The 16,197-nt window shown below is 37.4% G+C and overlaps 1 protein-coding gene across 2 annotated transcripts in view; it reads right to left on the minus strand.

Annotated features, from left to right (window-relative positions):
- GRID2 (glutamate ionotropic receptor delta type subunit 2) overlaps window positions 1-16,197 on the minus strand; it is a 700,412-nt gene that overhangs the window by 142,737 nt on the left and 541,478 nt on the right. For both annotated transcript variants that reach the window (XM_027706551.1, XM_027706550.1), the window contains one exon: window positions 5,105-5,206. In XM_027706551.1, the coding sequence (XP_027562352.1) occupies window positions 5,105-5,206 (102 nt within the window). The remainder of the gene's footprint in view (window positions 1-5,104; window positions 5,207-16,197) is intronic.

A 16,197-nucleotide genomic window follows, 5' to 3' on the forward strand; every position in this document is an offset into this window, starting at 1 on the left:
GGGCTGGCAATCCTCAGAAGAGAAGTAGGGCAGATGGTTGAGAATAGGATGCAATTTAGGAATCTTATTTTTTCTATCTCTATTTATGGGTCATCATTTTCAGCCCAAGGAAGAAATGCACAAATTCCACTCCTCTCTGCTTCTTCGTTTTAGTGCTGTCACTTTCTCTGCAATGATAAAACAAACTTCTTAGTAAGGCCTTTTTGCACTAGGACAAGAGGTAGGGTTTTAAACCAAAAGAAGGTAGATTCAGACTAGATATAAGTAAGAAATATTTTATAATGAAAGTGGTGAAACACTGGAACAGGTTGCCCAGAAAGGTGGTGGATGCCCCATCCCTGGAAACACTCAAGGTCAGGCTGGATGGAGCTCTGAGAAACTTGGCCTATTTGAAGATTCCCCTGCTCATGGCAGGGGGATTGGACTAGATGGCCTTTAAAGGTCCCTCCCAATCCAAACTGTTTTATGAGTCTATGTTTCTATTCCATATTAAAGGCTCAATTTTTTTTCATTAAGCACCCAAGTATATTAAATACATTGATGTGCATGTAATATTGGCAGGCTGTCTGCATATATGGAGGAGAAGAGTATGGCCAAGTAATTTTGAAATATTTTAACTATAGCGCACATGGTATATACTAAATGGTATATGCACAGTATATAAAAAATACATAGCTAAGTTATAGTATATAGAGATTTTATGGCACACTCCAGATACAATAAACTCCATCTCGTGGCTTTTCTGACATTCAAACTCCAGTGCATAAATCAAAAAAGGATTTATCCCTTTCAGGTAAATGAGTGAAATATGTATGCACAAAACACAAATACCACAACTGATGAAGACAGTCAAGTAATGTTTCTTAACCTTACCACCTCCTGAGGCATTTCTGCTGTCATAAGAAAGTCACTATGGGGCACTATCGTCCAATATACCAATAAGGATGATAACACAGAGCAATATATAATTTAATTATTTTTTTTTTTTTAAAGATTATAGGCAATGGTGCAGAGAAAGCACAGCCTGATGGGATGAAAAAGTCTTTACAGAAGTCTACACCATTCAGTTGTGAAAATGGGGAATGAGATCAGGACTACATGAGAAAAGTGATCACTGAAAAAATGGGAGAAAGTAGAAGAGGCATTATCTGTGAGAATATTCTACACTATTATACAATATTTATTCAATATTTTATGAGGTGTCCTGCACATAATCTTTGCTGCAGTTGATCTTTATTTTAGAGTCATTCACTGATGTTTTAGTCCTGCCATTTTTTATCCTTTATCACTTTTTGACTGTTTGTTCCACTGTATATACTTAAACATTGTCTTTTTTCATCTTTATGCCTGTCCTTTTCCCAGGCACCCTGAAAGCTACTCCAGCTTCTTTTTTTTACTTTATTTAAACTAGAGTTGGAAGTCAAATCCTAAAACAATTTCAGCTTTTAAAACCAGGCCTCAGTTTCACAGCTTACTTTTCATCTTCTCTCTGAGTGGTAAGTTCAATAGAAAAAGGTACTGAAGATGCAGACTGCCTGCCAGCCCATGTCCCTAAAGACGTGGTCTGCTTTCAAGTTTCTTTTTTTCCTAATCTGGGCAACAAATGCTCATGAATTTAATGCCAACTACTGAGAACTGAACTAGTCCACATATGATAACATTTTCCATGGTGCAAATAATGGTGGTTTTTGTTTCTTTTGGTTTTCTTTTTGCTTTGCTTATCTACCCTTTTGCCAGTCCTCTCACTACATCATGTCTCACAGTGCCCACCTGGAGTCAAAGGTACCAAAATGCAGCTTCATGCAAGTAACCTATAGGTAATAACTCTCAACAAATAGTGAATAGAGATGTATGGCGAAGAATAATTCAGTGTGGCTTGCTATTATCTTTCTTTCCTTCACAATGTCTGTGTTTTTAGAACCCTCCAGATATGAAAATACATTCCTGGTTGGGAGCTGTATCAAATTTTCATGTAAAGTCACAAACATCTTTTGCACCATTAGGATATTATACCTTATGCCTTTTCAGAAAAGGCTCTGTACTTTTCAGTCAAGGTGTTAATGCTTTAAAATGGGTCAAACTTTTGCTGTTTTTGAACAACAGGGGCTTTTTTAGAAACATGATTTTGCAAATACCTGCTGGCCTATTCATTGTCAAACAGGCCAAATCTCATTCCATTTCTAATGGCTTATCATTCATATGAATAATTCATTAATTGTCACAGCTAGTAAAATGATATTATGAGAATATCTGCTGTATTCTAGGTGTCTTTCAATAAAAGTGAACAGCTGAAAAAGAGGACGATAAACTGAAATTACCAAAATGGATATATAGCTAAATTTTTTCTGGGCAATTGTTCATTCAAGACACTCTGAATTTGTTTGGAACTATTATGCTGACCTTTGATTGAGCTACATTTCAGAAACTCGGATTACATTTCAGAAATTCACCAGCAAGCCACTTGAACTCAAGAGCAACTTGTCAAACAGAAAGTTCAAACTTCAGCTGCATGTGTGGAAGCAGTCCAAGACAGAGACATCTGATATTTAAGTAAGACAAAATAAACCTTTTCTAGAAATGTGGAAAGTGCAATACTAATCCAACTTGGATTCAAATGTTGAATCACAGGTACACAAACATGACTATAGTTCCCCTCAGAATAAACCACACAGAAATATTTTTATTACTATCTATGCAAAGGGGAGAACTCATATTAACTGCAGAGGAGTCAGAATTCCTTGCCGAATGAAACCAGACAATTTCCAATTTGGGGCCATACTGTATTCTGTCATATTCACAAAGAGATTATGTTTTGGATCGGCAGATATGTAGCCCATAATAACTAAATTTATCTAGGGAGATGGATGCGGATGATGGGAATTGTTCAGCACTTGCTTATTGAAAGACTGCTTTGGGAAATTAGTCACAATCATTTATCATTTTCAGATTCCAGAATGTTTCATTTCATAGTAAGTACAATGCAATATAAACCCAGGTGTTGCAATTTGCTATCCTCTCAAATTCTACCACAATTTTTAGAACAAGTCCTTCTCAACCTGAAGGCATAACAAAATGAAATTGGAAGAGAAGAAGGGTTGCTATCCAGAAGGACATGAGAGACTTTAAGTGTTAATAAAAAAAATAACAAATTATTTTTAAGTTCTCAAATCTCAACGAAAAAGAAACCTATGGATATTCAAAGGTATTATCTGATTTTAACACAAGCCTTCCTGTTTCTCTGGATCAAAATCACACTGTTAGAAACTGGCAGAATTAATAACAATAACTAATCATTCATAGTCTGTATAGATTCTTTTAACAGAAATATATTGACTTAATTGAAAAACTGGGAGAAAGATGAAAAAGAAAGTATAATAAAGATAAACAGTAAAATAAAGTTAACTGGTGAAATCCCTCCTGCACTCATGTCAAAGGCAAGAATCACACATCTTCATCACACAGGTAAAATATAAATCTTCAGTTTTGTCCAGTTTTGTCCTATCCAGCACATATAAAACTAGTGAGGAGACTGAACTGCCATGTGCTCTGTGTTGAAATTAAAATGTTTGTCTTTATTATTAACATTAATATTTACTATATTAATATAGTATATTACTATTTATTATCCTATCAGTATAACTAAATACTTTTTTCTATCTTTGTAAGTTGCTAAATATTCATGCTATAATGACTCGAAAGAAGAATGGTCTCTGGCAAGCTAACTAAAATAACTGGGGATAAATCAGTAAGAGTGGGGAGAGAGGGAAGAAAAAGAACTAAAAAAATTCTAAGGTTCTAATTTGAATTTATTTTTCTATGCAACATCCACAGATCATTTTTGTCAACAGTACATAATTATACTGAATCAATTAATATAAGTATCAGGTAAAACAAAGACCAGCCACTGCCACCATGACAGTATTTTGATGAAGATGCAATGTTCGCCCCTTACAACTTTTTCTGTGCATTCATCCTTCTTATTCGGTTGTTTTGTTGTTGTTGCTGTTGTTTGATTTGGTGTTGTTTTGGGGTTTTTGGAGCTTTCTGTTTATTTGTTTGTTTGGCTGGTTTGTTTTGTCTTGGAGATATTATCACAGGAAGTTCTTTAGTATACTAAACGCCATAAACAGACTGGGCACCCTGACAGATAATAGCTTTTAAATGCCCATAAAATAACTGGAGGGGTGCAAAACTGCTCTGGTGGTTTCACTTTCCACCCCTGACTGAGCCCCTTCCTTCATCACGAATTGTCAGCAATGCAAACCATGAAAACTCCTCTTGTCTTGTTCTTTATAAGCAAGAGGTCAGGCCCTCAGACACTAAACTGGAACTTAAAAACAGGAGCAGATAGTATCAAAAGGGAAATAACTCAATATAACCTTTACAGTTCTGCAGCCCTGAGTGAAATTTGTATTTGGGTATTGTTTTAAAGAGGGCTAAAAATGTCTCATATTAATTCCTTCTTTCTTTTTTATGTTTTTCCACTCTAACAACTCCTCGATCAACCAAAGTTTATGGCAGGGAATACACTGGGCTCATAACATGAAGTGCTTTCCTCTTCTGGTAGACATTGTCTGTTCAGCTTTAAACCAAGAACTTTACTGCAGCTGCTAAATGCAAGATGTCCACAAAGGGGATGAACCTGGCTGAAGAAAAGCCAGGAGGAGACAGGAGATGTTTTACCAAACTGATGTTACTCACCTTAATTTGACCTTGAATATTTTCCAAGTGCAACAACTTGTGTCATACTGCACTCAGTTTGTCAAGGTAATTGGAATGGAATCATTTAGAGTTTCAGCCAGGTAACTTTAGCTAACAGGGCAGTTGAAGTTGCCCTTTATCAGTTAATACATTTGTGTTATCTAATTTAGAATGTATTTGTGGAAGAAATGGGTTCTAATGTGTTTGATTCACTCTGAAATGAGCTGTACTGATAAATAATTTTATTTTGTGGAAAATGCTCCATTGTTCTGGTATTGGTAAGCTTAAACTGGACACTCCAACACCAACTAATTTCTTGGTAAAATGGTGTACCTAATAAAAAGATGAGGCAAGAGGAAGAAAATACATTCTTGCTAGTGCAAAAAGCTGAGGATCTGCTTACCAGCACTGTCACCACACGCAGAACCACTCCTCGCATGTTATTCTCCAATTTTCTGTCTGTTAGTGACCCATTCAGACCAGTGACAGGATTCCAGCAGCCAAGCTGAAAGAGAAAACATAAATCATTTCCTCATTGCCCATAAAAGTTTGCTTATCATTCCTCTTAGGTGGCTTTAAGCAGAAACATATGTAATAAACAGAACCACCCTCTGGAAGCAAGGGGATGGAAAATCAGAGAAGGGTTTGTGTGCAGATTAATCTTTAAATTGAAAATTAAGCAATTAGAGATATCAGTTTGCACTTTTAAATACCAATGTGCAATGGATGACAGTATCCAGGATTTGGGGTTATATGCATTGCTTTAGAAGAGCTCAGGAAGGACTTCTACATTACTGAAAAACATTTAAAAAGTACTATGGCTGTAACAACACTTCTACCTTACTTTCAGTTATACACTAATGAAAGAAATAATAGCTACCATAATTTTAGCACGCTCTCAGCTCCAGCCCATCTTTCCTAGTGGAACTCTGACAGAAGGAATTACACTAGTTTTAATTAAAGCTTATACTTCTACTAATTGCTAATGAAACAGCAGTGATTTAAATCCAGGTTAAAAACCACATTTAAAGATGACTGCAAGATCATCGGATAAACACATCACAATATTGAGAAAGAACTGCAATAGATAATGCAGAAAAGAAATTCAGCTATGGCATTGTTTGCATTGGTGTTATAGTATTTCTTGGGCTTCTGTCAATGGAAGCTTTTGCTCAGGAATCTCTTTAACTAACTGCCTTTCAATCTGAGCTTAGTAGATACTGACTTGTAATTTAGCTTTTCTGAAAATATAACTTGCCTACATTTTTATATGTTGGTAGATGCTTATCTTGGGTACAGAGAAACAAATCCATCAATCACATATCTCTTAGCACCACATACAAACATAACCAGTTTTGCTTTTGAAATTCATTACCCCACTCAGCTGGCCTGTACAATTACCAGTGTTAAATCCAAAACACAAAAGAAAGACGACTGACTTCAGAGGACTTTGAAGCATAGTCTTAATTATGGCCAATGCCTATGTAAAGCTGTTACACAGCCAAAGAAATAGACACCTGCAAGTACAAATTCTTGCTCTGAATTGCCTTCTCCATGGTCCTTGTATGAAGTCTTTCCAGGGATGCTCATCCTCTGACTCAGGTAGCTACCCTAAGCCTCTAAACCCAGGTGGTTTTCATGTCCCTATTTAAAGGAACAAAAGGTCTTGCTCCCTCTGAAAAACCAAGATTGACATCAGCAGATTCCTGCTGAGTCCAGTGTCCTCTACTAAGGAGGACAATTCTCTTGGAGAATTCAACCCTGTAGAGAAATATAAACTGTAAAACATCTAAAACATTTACACAATTTGACACAGTCACAGAAATGGCAATCTCAAACCATCTGAAAGGCTCTGTAAAGAAGGAGACTACCTTTGCTGACTGTGCTAGAACAGAAATGTACAGAAATCATTATTTTCAGTTCTTCATGTGAAAAGTCTCTGTATATGTGTTTCACAGATCTTTCAAAGTGAAACAGAAAACAAGGAACAAACTTCAAGTAAACATATTTAACAATTTCATAAATGGATAATTTGAAATATTTGTTTTCTTCAATACACCCATTACTTTAGAGCAACTTCCAAATTTTTTAATTTCAATATATTCACATAAATTCTTTGAAGATACCTCCTTAAGAAATGAGTGTCTCAAAAAGTATAGAACGCAAGTTTTCTGCAATGATATAGAAGTTAGGTTTGACTCAATGATCTCAAAGGTCTTTTCCAATTTAAATGATTCCATAATTCTATGTAACCCAAAAGAAGATGGCCTTAAAACAATGAAGTGATTTCTCTCTGCCATTTTCAGAAGCACTCAGAGCTGTCCTAATTCTTGCCATTTTGAAGGCAAGGTTATACTACAGTCGGGGAATGAGCAAGGATAATGATGAGTAATAACTGAATCAAGGATCTACTGGATTCAGAAAACCATCAGAACCGCTGAAAGCAGCAACAGGATACAAGGAGGAACAAAAGTATGAGGCATCATATTAATTACTCATCTTTCCAATACCTATTTCTAAATAAAAGCACAAATAATCTCTTCTTGGTTTCGTCACTTCATGTTCCTATCTGATCACAAAGACCGCCAACAAATCATACTAGCCATCTCTGCTTCCTCTGTGCCTCCACGGTGTATCTGTTCACACATATTCACAGCAGTATGGATGGACTGCTGATATGTTCCAGGTCCTCTTCACTCCTCTGGCAGAGCAACACCTTGAGATGAATAACCTAATTGCTGAAGTGTATTACCTGTAATAATGCAGTGAAATGTAGCAAATGTACTTGAAGTATGTGCACTGTACACTGTACGTGATGAACCACTGCCATCCTATAAAGCAAAGCATTTGACAGTCTATGTTTTCCGTACTGAAAATATTGAAAACAGCACTCAAGTTCAGAAGAAAACTGCATTAAATTAATTTGGCAATTGTCATTCTTAGTAACACAAAGAAACTAATTAGAGCTTAGATCCAATTAGCATATCCAAATGTGCTGGATGTATAATTACTGCAGAAATGGTGCCGCTTTTGCCAGAATTAAAACCCTAGGAAGTTACTGAAGAGCCTTTGTATCCTTTTGAGGTTAAAGTCCATTTTTAATTATGTACATTATTGTGAACGTATTTATATAATTAAATTTTTAGCCCGACCCATTCTACCTTTTTAAGGATAAAAAACCCCACCAACATAAGTGATTCCTGGAAATTCAGCATAGCACTGATTTTCCTCTAAAAAGGCACTTTTTACTTTCAATTATTGTTCATTTAATTTTTCATTCAATTGTTCCTTTACGCAGCACAGTCATGGCAAAGACAAATGTGCAGTGTCTTGCCAACAAAGTTGAAATTGATTTTGAGTGGGAGCTGCTTACTGTTATTGGGAGAAAACAAATCAACATTTATTGATAACAATTTGAACCTGTCATTGCAGCATGGAGCAAATGTAACTATTGCTGAAACAGCAAGACGGGGGTGATATGAAGCTATCTCTTCAGCTTTATGTCTCACTTAACTGCTTCTGCAAAACATTTGCTGCTTCTGCATTTACTTCCTTTTTCTTTTGTTCTGTCTCTGATAGTTCAAATGAGAGAACAGATCAGACACTAACAGAATCTCACATTAGCTCTGGTGGATTTCTGTCAATCGGTGATGGGAACTCTCTATTGGGCACATTGCTTGTCATCTTTGTACCATATGAACTTTGTCATTTATAGTGCTTTGTACTTCTGTTGCTGTTTCTTTTATTTATTCTAATGACAACTTTCATTCTGCTAGATTTGATATAATGTGATGAAGATGGAAAAGTTGACAGTCTTCTATTTCCTTTGATATCTAATTTACGGTCTCTTTCTGGTCATCCCATCTCCCAGCCAGTTATCCCCACTGTCATCATTACTGGAATGGGCTTTGCTCTCCTGCTTTGCTGGCAGAGCCAAAAATTTACCTCTCTTCTTTATTAGAAATTTTTGCCTATATAAACAATGCATTAAGGAAGGTCTTCAATTTGTATATCAATATTAAAATAGGAAAAATCTATTTCATGTGTATTTGCAATTTCCAGGCACTGATTTATAAGGAACTTGGAATGCTAAAATCTATATTGCCTTTATGACAGAGCTTACAGCCAGTTTTTCTCCCCTACTTCCTATGAAATCAGCGAACTCTGAAGAATAATTGAGAGCTTTTCCTTTCATTTCCAGCAGAGTAAAAAGCAGATTAAAACTGTGTCAATTAATCAAGAAAAATATATTGGCCTGGTATGATCACAGTTGAGGACAAACACAGAAAATAAGTAAAACCCAAATACTGATAAAAATGCATAACTTAAGTGCTTGTCACTACATCAAAGTGTAGAGTGTTCTGTTACTTCAATTAATACAGGAAATATACAGGAACTGGTTCATTCAGCATTGCAATGCAACCACCTCTGAACTCAGACTGCATCACAGCAATACTACTAACAGTCAAGAGCAGAAGACACTCTAGAGAAGCGGCAGTGGAAATCTGAAAGATAAAACAATGTTACATCTGCAATTGAAATCTATAAGGACACCAGGATTAGTGACTCCTTTTTCCTTTATTTCCCTGGCATTTAAAGAAAGAAAACAAACAAACAAACAAAACTCAAAAGAACAATATCTTCGTTTTAGTATGGATGGCCTGACAAAACATTTCCACTGGAAATGCCCACCACAGAGCACTGTAGAGGAGCTGTTCCATTAGCAGCTTGTAGAGAGCTGGCTACTCACAGAAATACCAGCCTCCTCGCCACATACTCTTCACAAACTCCTTCCTCAATTTTCACCCAGGTCCAACCTGCTTTAGGAACTGACTTTTTCCAAGATGTGACTTCAACAGAAGAAATGTGCATCAATAATCCCCTTTTCCGTTCCAAAGCATAATAAATTCACACAAATGAAAAAGACATCACGAAGCTGTCATGAAACAGCACTCAGCTAGAAGATTCTGAATTCCCAGGGGTGTTGGGAAGACTCAAAATAGGATGCACAAAAAAAAATAAAAATAAAAAGAAAGGGTTTAGACAAACTCCAAGCAGGACAACATAGAAATTGTTTTGCAAAGAGTATTTCTGATGCGTCTTGTCAGCTGTTGTTTAATAGGACCAACAGTAACTGGGAAATCAGAGACTAAATCCTATTGATGAAACACTATGTCCTACAGTAACACTGTAAAAGAGATCCTTTGGTTGTCAATCTGATACTGTCAGTTACGTAAAATTTAGTCAGACACTCTGTCACCTGGCTAAAAAGTCCTTTCAGTTCAGCTCTCTAGCCAGCAACCAACAGTTGGTCAACCAAATCTGCAAAAATTCTGATGGCCAGAGATTTACTAAGGGTCTTTGCACCCTTGGACTTCATTAAAGAATCGAGGATCAGTTTTGTTCTTTACACCAATTTCCTAATATGATTGGTTAGCAGGAAAGCTTTCTGTTTAACTGCTACCTTCATTGGAGCCTAGGTAATAGTCAGCAAATAATAAGGTGTTAAAATCAATAGAAAATAGTGTGTTCAACAAATTGGATAATGTATAGCAGCACTTGTTTCTCCTACATTCTTTGTGGTGAAATCTATATAGTTCTGTGCATTCAGTAAGTATTTTGTACAGTATGTTTTATTGCTTTAATTTGTCTCTGGACTAGAAGGAATGACTGCCCCTGCACTTGCCCTGTTATTTTCAAGCTGTTAGGAGAATTTGAATACCCAAGTTCAGTTTTATATCCATAGGGCTAAGGGTTATATTGCAGCAGCCAAGGTGGGCTATTTGTTTTATTAACTGATCACAGACACAAGTGCAAGTGACCGAACCAAGAATTTCTTTCCTCAAAGTCAAAGCACATGGCAGAATAAGGCTGCACAGAGTTAATAAAATATTTTGCTTTGAGCACTGCCTAAATTTCCTTTTCTTATTGAACTGAAATAAAGAAGCTAATGGAAAGTTACCTGCTGGTAACCCGCTGTTTGTTTGCCTACTAGCTCCTGACTCAATGTTTTCTCAAGGACCCAGATTGGTGCCAGAAGTTATAATTGGATGTTTTAGACCACTGACAAATGTTGAATATATGAAGAAAACAGGATAGACTCCATAGCTGATCTCACACTGCATGCTCTGCTCACAAAGCTCATACTGAGTGCTTAGGCCAAGAGGATACTAATGGTATGATTTTTGAAATGCATAGTAAATCGTCTCAAAGAAAATGAACCATTTCCCCAAGCCAGTGGTGTCATTCTAATGATCTCTCACTTTTCCCCTGTTTCATCTCTAGCTTACTTTCTCTATTATTACTTTCCCTTTAATTTGAAATTTGGTGGTTTTAATTTATCATTTCCCACTTCTAAGTGTCATCTCTTTTATCTTTGGAAAATACCCTTTTTCCTTATTTAGCCCTCTCGGTGAATTCAGTGCTCCCAGAACTCCCAGTTCCCTAACCTGTGGTTATCTTCCTCTTTCCTATATTGCCATTTCTCTGTGCACTCTGAGTGTACTTTCTTTCCTCTTTATTTTTTCCCCCCCTTGATCTTCCTTGCTGTTTCCTGAGCCTTTTTAATTTTTTTTTCGGTTTTGTTTGTTTAGGGTTTGGGTTGGTCAAGGGACCTCACTTTTTACTTCATCCAGCTTTGACTCATCTTTCAAATCACTTTGGGTCTTTTCCCCATTCTCTTTACCCTTGGATCTCATTTTCTCTCAGTCAGTCCCCTCAGGAAACTTCCCCCCAAGTCCTCCTTCTCCTATTGTGTTATGAGGGAGATGGGACTTAACAAAATAAATTACTGTATAGCCATGCTTCTTTTGCTTTCATCTTTCATGGTTTTTTTTGCACTCCTGTCCCCTGACATCCTTACACAACTCTGAAGAAAAGGCCTAGACAAGGATAATAATGAGTCAGATGGTGATCTCTTTTCCCACTGTCTCCATATTTCAAAGTCAAATACTCAGAAAAGCCTGTTCTTTGACCCAATACTGACCTCCCCCCTTTGCTATCAAAGTTCTTCATACTCCCAGAGTAAAACTCATAAATATCACTTTCATTTCACACTGAAACCTTGCTGTCCGAATTATTCCAGGGAAATTGGTAATACCAAGCAAGTTCAGGTTTGTGTACAGTTTAAATACACCACTTCGATTTTTAATTGCAAATTCTTGTCTCCTTTCTCATTAAGTATATTAAATAGTTTAAAAGGATTTATTTTATCTAAGTCAGGTAACATCAGAAAAACCCCAAAAACCTTAAAATCAGGTTTTAAAATTGAACTTGGTCCATTTTTCAACCACTGCATCTTTATGAAATCAAAGAGAAAAATCTTCCAGGTTACTACTCCAGCTTGTATTAGGTCACAATATATAAGCTTTTCATACCATAGTAAATCCTTTCATCAAACCTATTCAATGACAAACAATGAAAAATATTGTTTTCCACTGTGTTGCATGAAGCTCCCTTTCTACTGATAGCAAGAAAACACACACAGCACATTTCAGCTTCTCATCAGTTCCCTGGGAGTATACAAATATTCTTCAGCAGACTGCCAGCTTTCCCTTCAGCTTAGGAATGTGCTTTTTCAGGATTTGAATTTTCAGAAAGGTTTGTCAAAGTGGAATATGAACAAAACCTATTTGCTGTTGCAGGGCTCAAAAATTCTGGGGGGAGCATTCCAGAACAAAATCAAAATTGCAACAGCCCAGAACAAAACCACCAGTTTCACTTGGAGAGAAGTGAGTTTACAGAGCAGGATTCTGGATAAACCCAGTCCAGTAAACCACATAAGGGAATCCTTCAGAGTAGAGTAAACTGGGCTATGCTGAATGCCCTGTTTCTGCAGCAGACTGCTGCCAGTGCTGAGCTCCTTGGGTACCTCCACACTGCATTGCAGTCAGCCCTGTGAACACGTACTCTGAGAAGCACCTTGGCTTTTTTTTCTGCAATGAAAATCTCCTTTCAATATAATCACTGAATTAGCAGTCTGGGAGTCAGTTCTTGAAGTAAATCCACACGGAGAATTGTGTACTGGATTCATCACACTCCAAGGAAAGAAAGGCTTCTGTATAGTTCCACCCCAGGAGCTGCAATAGCAGAAGCAGTGGTACAAGTAGTGATTATACTAAAGAAATCTGTGTTTATTTTAAAGGCAGTTGACAAGGAACATGTGTTTAGGTACGGTATACATGGGGCCCAATGAGGCTACAGAATATCTGGACTAATCTCAATGGCACCTCTTTAGCCCTATTTTGGAAGTGTAACAAGAATTGTCATACCATTGCTTGCACAGAAGTGCATCAAGGAACTCTACATCTAGTTATCTTTTCGTATGAAGTATAATGTTATGAAGTATAATTTTTTTCAGGCACAGCATATGGGAATCTCCATTTTTCTTTGGCAGGCTAAAGGATTTTAAATGAAGCAATACTTCACCACTATTTACTCAAAGGTAGATTTATTTAGTTAGTTAGCTACTGAATGCTCAATGACAAGTACTGCTGCTGTCATTTTCCTTATGAATGAAAAAAAGTTGCATTCACAGGAGTTGAGGGGAAGCCTTATGAGGAGCAGCTGCAGTCACTTGGTTTGCTCAGCCTGGAGAAGTCCGAGGGGAGACCTTATTGCAGTCTACAGCTTTCTTGAGAGAGGAAGAGAAGGGCAAGCACTGATCTCTTCTCTGTGGTGACCAGTGACAGGACACAAGAGAATGGCCTGAAGTTGTGTCATGGGAGGTTTAGGTTGGATATTAGAAGGTTCTTCACCCAGAGGGTGGTTGGGCACTGGAACAGGCTCCTCAGCTAAGTGGTCACAGCACCAAGCCTCACAGAGTTCAAGAAGTGTTTGGACAATGCTCTTGGGTGCATGGTGACACTCTTGGGGCTGTTCTGTGCAGTGCCAGTAGCTGGACTCAGTGATCACTGTGGGTGCCTTCCAACTCAGCATATTCTGTGATTCTGTGACTTGGGGTAAAGGGTGGGAGATGTTCCTAGAATGCACACACCATAAAAATACACGTCCTGAAAACCTTGGAAATAGAACAACCTCATTTTATATTTTACTCACACTTAGCATCTTTGGCATTGCTACATAATTCTTAACTTCAGCATGAAACACAAAATAAGAAAAAGACACAGAAAAACACCTTCTTTCCTTACTCAAGGCACTGATGTACTGACATGAAAACACTACTTCCAAATCCCAGATACAAAGACTGGAAGCTGTGATAAGATAGTATTTTTATCCCAAAAGCTTTGGGCCCCTGTCTCCTTGACATGTTCAGCCTCTCATCACCAACATGACAAGTAAAGGAATTAGTATGTAGGAATTGTGTTCAGTAAACACAATTTCTGTATCTCTAAGCATATTTGTACCTGTCTAGAAACTGTTCAAAGTTACACAACATCAAAGTAGCTTACACTTTCTGTTGCTCAGCACAGCAGAGTTTGCCAGTTCCTTCTTAATAGTAGTACAAAGAAAGATCTGATAAAAGTATCTCCTATTCATACATGCTAGTGCAACATACTTCCCAAGCACAGGGGCTATGAAACAGTTGCTCACAAAGCATCAACATCAACAACTAAATATATATATATATAAAAAGAATAAAAAGGAAGAGAAAAAGAAAAGTAAAAGCTGATGGAGCATGAGAAATTTGCATGAAAGGACAATTTAACTCATTTCCATTTTAAATGTGCATATGTGAAGGCACTCTGGAGAGTGCCTTAAGAATGGAGAGCTTTGGTGAAAAGGAGCAAACCAAAACAAGTTGTTACTCAAATATTGCTTTCAAGTGTCTCACTACAGAGAAACTAACACAACAATGCAGCAAGAGTAGCACTAGATGACAAACTGCTTTCCATTGATTCTCCAGATTCGTGTGATGTTTAAATGGGAAACACAGAAGTGGAAACAATCTTTGCTTACACATAGATCAATACTCTGTTTCTAAAATCAAGGATTTATTCTCAGTGTTGGCAGAAAAAAAGAGGTCTGCTAAGTTGGATAAGTCACTTGATGCTGGATAGTAAATCAAAGCCTAATTTTGTCACTCAATTTTGTTAGAAAATATTACCTCAGTATAACCCATGCTGACAGGGTGGATAGCTAGAGAGTCACTAGCTTTCAGTGCATTATGAACCAGATATTACAAGTGATTTACTGGAACATATATTTTTGAGAGTTTGGTAGTAAAGAAAATAAGATTGTGGGATGTTTTTTCCATTCTTTCAGCACAGAGCAGCTTTCTTAGGAATCAGAACTCTCAAGGAAGAAATCAAAAAACTTAGCACAGCAGTGACCAAACAGAATATCAGTACCAGGCCACAGCTGAGAAGAAACAGCAGCTTCTTCTGAAGGCTGTTTATTGACCGTGATGCTTGAGGTAGTGGAGAACAGAAAGGTCAAGAGTGAGTTTGAGGAGATGGTTGTGGCCAACAACCTGGATAACAAGAAGTAACTTCTTCCCACTAAATTCAACTGCAATGAGAGCAGGTGTGTTCACCTAGCATCCTAAAGATCAGCACAGGGGCCAGGAGCATTGAGCACTGGGAAATCTCTGAGTTACTAGGTCATGGTCTGGTTCATACCAGGGTCCCTCCCTCTATGGGGTCCAGATAACACTTCCTAAAATTTTTCCTGCAGATGATCTGCTGGAATACTTCCCTGTCAAGTGATCTAGCCTTAGTTGCAAAGCACTGGTCTTTTTAGCATCAATAAACTGTTACTGAAATTACCTTTGTCCTAGAGGCCATGACAGAACTGCTATGCTGATAACGAAATGTTATACTGATAATGATCAAAAGCAGTTCTCTAACTACCAACACTGTAACCTCACGTTCAGCGCACACAATACATTCAGCTTCTTTCCTTTCTATATGCCACAGGGCATTTGCTACATCATTAGGTAGCAGAAAGACTGTCTCTAAATCAGCCCCATTCTCCTATGGCCTTCTGATGATGCCTCCAATGACTCCTCAGAGGCATCATCACCTTACCACCAGGAAAAGCATAATTCTGATTGCCCACTGTTTTTTCCTGGGGGTGATGTTGTAGATCAATCACAGCTGAGAGTTGGCCTGTGCAAAACCTGTTTAAGATGTCCATGTTACACTTGTGCACATTACACAGCATACATGGCTTAAAGCAAGTTTGGAGCCCACTGTTTTTACTACTAATCAGTGCTCCACAGAAGAGGATCTAAACCCCAGCAGGATCTGTTAGTAGCCAGTTTAATGGAGCCACATAGAGTGGGTAATTCTGCATTAAAGAAACAGAGGCACAAGTGTGAGTAAATTTCTTATGCTGAAAGGAAATAAGTTTGGCAATTAAAGAAGGGCTCATATGAGTTCTATAACATTTTGCAAAAAAGTGAAACATTTATATATGCCTATTATTTGCTACTGAAAAAAATTAACAAACAACACAATAAAACAGCATTACAGCAGAAGGCTGTGACCCTCACTCTGGTGTGTAAAAAACTTCTCTGAAAATTAGACACAAAGT

The sequence above is a fragment of the Neopelma chrysocephalum genome, unplaced genomic scaffold (assembly GCF_003984885.1).
Source record: "Neopelma chrysocephalum unplaced genomic scaffold, ASM398488v2 Primary Assembly neopelma1_382, whole genome shotgun sequence".
NCBI lineage: Eukaryota > Metazoa > Chordata > Aves > Passeriformes > Pipridae > Neopelma > Neopelma chrysocephalum.